The sequence below is a fragment of the Myxocyprinus asiaticus genome, chromosome 36 (assembly GCF_019703515.2).
Source record: "Myxocyprinus asiaticus isolate MX2 ecotype Aquarium Trade chromosome 36, UBuf_Myxa_2, whole genome shotgun sequence".
Taxonomy (NCBI): Eukaryota; Metazoa; Chordata; class Actinopteri; order Cypriniformes; family Catostomidae; genus Myxocyprinus; species Myxocyprinus asiaticus.
In genome coordinates, this window is record NC_059379.1 from 18,746,793 (window position 1) to 18,749,708 (window position 2,916).

General features: G+C 42.5%; 1 protein-coding gene across 1 annotated transcript; it reads left to right on the plus strand.

Annotated features, from left to right (window-relative positions):
* Positions 1-609: 609 nt before the first annotated feature.
* LOC127427270 (mRNA decay activator protein ZFP36L2-A-like) lies at positions 610-2,459 on the plus strand. Its single transcript, XM_051674767.1, has 2 exons — positions 610-857; positions 1,225-2,459. Exons 1-2 carry the CDS (start codon positions 816-818, stop codon positions 2,314-2,316), a joined length of 1,134 nt encoding a protein of 377 aa, XP_051530727.1. The 5' UTR covers positions 610-815; the 3' UTR covers positions 2,317-2,459.
* The last annotated feature ends 457 nt before the right edge of the window (positions 2,460-2,916 follow it).

A 2,916-nucleotide genomic window follows, 5' to 3' on the forward strand; every position in this document is an offset into this window, starting at 1 on the left:
TAAATGATGAGAGAATTTTAAATTTTGAGTGAACTATCCCTTTAAGAATCTTTTCTTATTATTACAACAGTTAAAAATGGTTGTTTCACTAAATGAAGGCTGGAAATCGCAATACATTGTCATTTCCAGTTGCTGAGGTATTGAGTAGGCTAAACTTGCATTTCTTACAGTTCACGCTACACTTTCAAGTCAAATGTTGGTTTTGAAAAAAGGCCAAAAAGAAACATATTCTCCTTAAATTAATCAGTAAATTTCTCAAAAAATGAATGGTGGCCTACACTTCTATCAGTTGTGCAATTTTACAAGCAGCTTAGATGGAGAGATAGGACAACAGCATAAAATTAAGTCTTTAGGGAGGGTGGATTTCTCACTTTGTATACCGTTGAGTTCACAAAAGAAGGCATCTAGTATCCAACCTCTTGTTCAGAGCTACAGGAGGAAGAGAAGAATCCTGTTTCAAGCACCTGAGTTGAATTTGTGTAAGGCCGATCGTTTTGAGTCAAGCACTGCGCCCTAAAGGGAAGGGGGTAGGAGGTGACGGGAAAGGCGTGGCTTCGGGCGGCTCACTGTTGAAACTTTATCCAGCTCCTCCCCTTTAACAGCTGCAACGCATTTATACACATGTGCAAACTTTGCCCATGTACGACACTCCCCAAACCTGTGCGGCTCAACTTCACCGATCTTTCCCAACTCAGTTTGAAGAGGCAAAACACTTTCAGCCGTGTATTTCGCATACGTCTTTGAGTCCGCAACGATCCTTCTCGGTCTTAAACCTTTTTTTTATTTTTCTCCTGAGCTGGAATTCACTATAGAAAATGTCTGCTTCGGTGCTGTCTTCCATATATGATTTCGACAGGGTAAGATAATGGGTTTTCTTTTAAAACGAGTGCTAAGGTAGACTTTTTCAATATGGCTTTGAATGTACTTCCCTTAGGGGCCGTTCAAACCGAACACTTTCTTGCGCTAAAAAGTTAGTGTCACGAGACATATTTTAAAAGTAGTTTAAGTTCCTTTTAACTTGACACTAAGTCTAAATCTAAACAATTTAAAACGACACAGACGGACGCAAAAAAGAAAAAAGAAAAATGTTGGCCGCGCTGGCAAAAGTGGTAACTTGAGTGTTCCGTGTTTACTAATGTGACCACTCAGACGTCTGGTGACACACATAGCGCAACATAAACGTATTTGACATATATGCTTAAAATACTGTTTCTTTGATTTCAGGAAAAAGTCCCAAATTCAAATGCAATCCATCTTCACAATTTGCTGGAAAAGAGGAATGACGGGGTCCCATTCGCCGCCTCCAACAACAACAACAGATCTTTTAGTTATTTCAGGAGTAACTCGACAAACCACATGGACATCAACATGAGCAACAGACTCCAGATCGGGTTAGAGAGCTCGACGGCTGCATTCATGAATAAAGAGAACAAGTACCGAGACCGTGCGTTCAGTGAGACAGGGGAACGCAGCCAACAACTTCAGGAACTTCTTCAACAAAAGCCCGGCTCTCAAATCAACTCGACCCGCTACAAAACCGAACTCTGCAGACCTTTCGAGGAAAACGGCTCGTGCAAGTATGGAGAAAAGTGTCAGTTCGCTCACGGCTATTACGAACTGAGAAATCTGTCTCGCCACCCTAAGTACAAGACCGAGCCGTGCCGCACATTCCACACTATCGGTTTCTGCCCGTATGGCCCCCGATGTCACTTCATTCATAACGCGGATGAGCGCAGAGCCGCCACGAGTAACGCTCAACTGAGACTTAACCGGGAGATGGGTGTCTTGGGACAGGAGTCAACAAATCCGTTTCTTACACGAAGGGAAAGACCGAAGCTGCATCACAGCTTGAGCTTTTCGGGATTCTCCAGCTCCCGCGGCAACGAGTCAGCGTTGATCGATAGCCCGACATCACGCACGCCCCCACCGCCCACCTGCGCGCTCAGCTTCTACGAGGACGCGCTCACTCCTACTTCCCCCTGTCTGAACGCGTTCACTTTTCCCGATCAGGATCTTAAGGCTTTTCTTGCGCCTATAATCCATCAGACCAGCGGTGCCATGTTCAGTAACATCCATGCTAATGCTTGCCCCCCATCACCTCCTTTCAAAATGAGCCACTTGCCCTCCATGCATCCACTCTCTGAGTCTCCAGTGTTTGATTCTCCTCCAAGCCCACCAGATTCCCTCTCAGATCCAGATGGGTACCTGAGTGGCTCTTGCTGTTCCTCTGGCACAATCAGTGGCTCTGAGTCACCCAGTATGGATGCCAATAGACGTTTGCCAATCTTCAGCAGGCTGTCGATTTCAGACGATTAACTTGCTATTATTGTTATAGCCTTTTATCCAAGTAGAGCCAACATGAGTTTCAGGTCAAATATCAAATGAGTTTCAGCTGTTTGTTTGCGCTAAGTGTTTGTCTCATGATTTAGATCTTTTTTTTCCCCCTTACAAATAATATACCAAGATGATGGCTTTTATGTAGACCGTTAAAGGAGTATTCCAGGTTCAATACATGTTACGATCAGTCCACAGCATTTGTGGCATGATGCTGATTACCACAAAAATTAATTTAGACTTGTTCCTCCTTTTTTTTTTTTTTTTTTTTTTTTTTTTTTAAACAAAATCTAAGTTACAGTGAGGCACTTAAAATGGAAGTGAAAGGGGCCAACCTGTAAACGTCAAAATATTCACCGTTTCAAAAGTATAGTCACAAGACATAAACCATATGCATGTTAAAATGATTTTAGTGTGATAAAATCGCTTTCTAACCTTTTACTGAGTAAAGTTGTATCCAATTTTACTTTATTGCCACGACGACGTTACACTGTAAACCTGGTAAACCTGCAAAATGACGATTTAAACAACTTTACAGCTCAAATAATACACACGTTTTAACAGAAAAATGTATGTAAGCAC

Excerpts from the sequence above, each read along its gene's own strand:
- LOC127427270 (XM_051674767.1), top strand. The coding sequence starts at position 816 with ATGTCTGCTTCGGTGCTGTCTTCCATATATGATTTCGACAGG. Across the intron at positions 858-1,224 it reads CCATATATGATTTCGACAGG|GAAAAAGTCCCAAATTCAAA; the intron begins GTAAGATAATGG and ends CTTTGATTTCAG.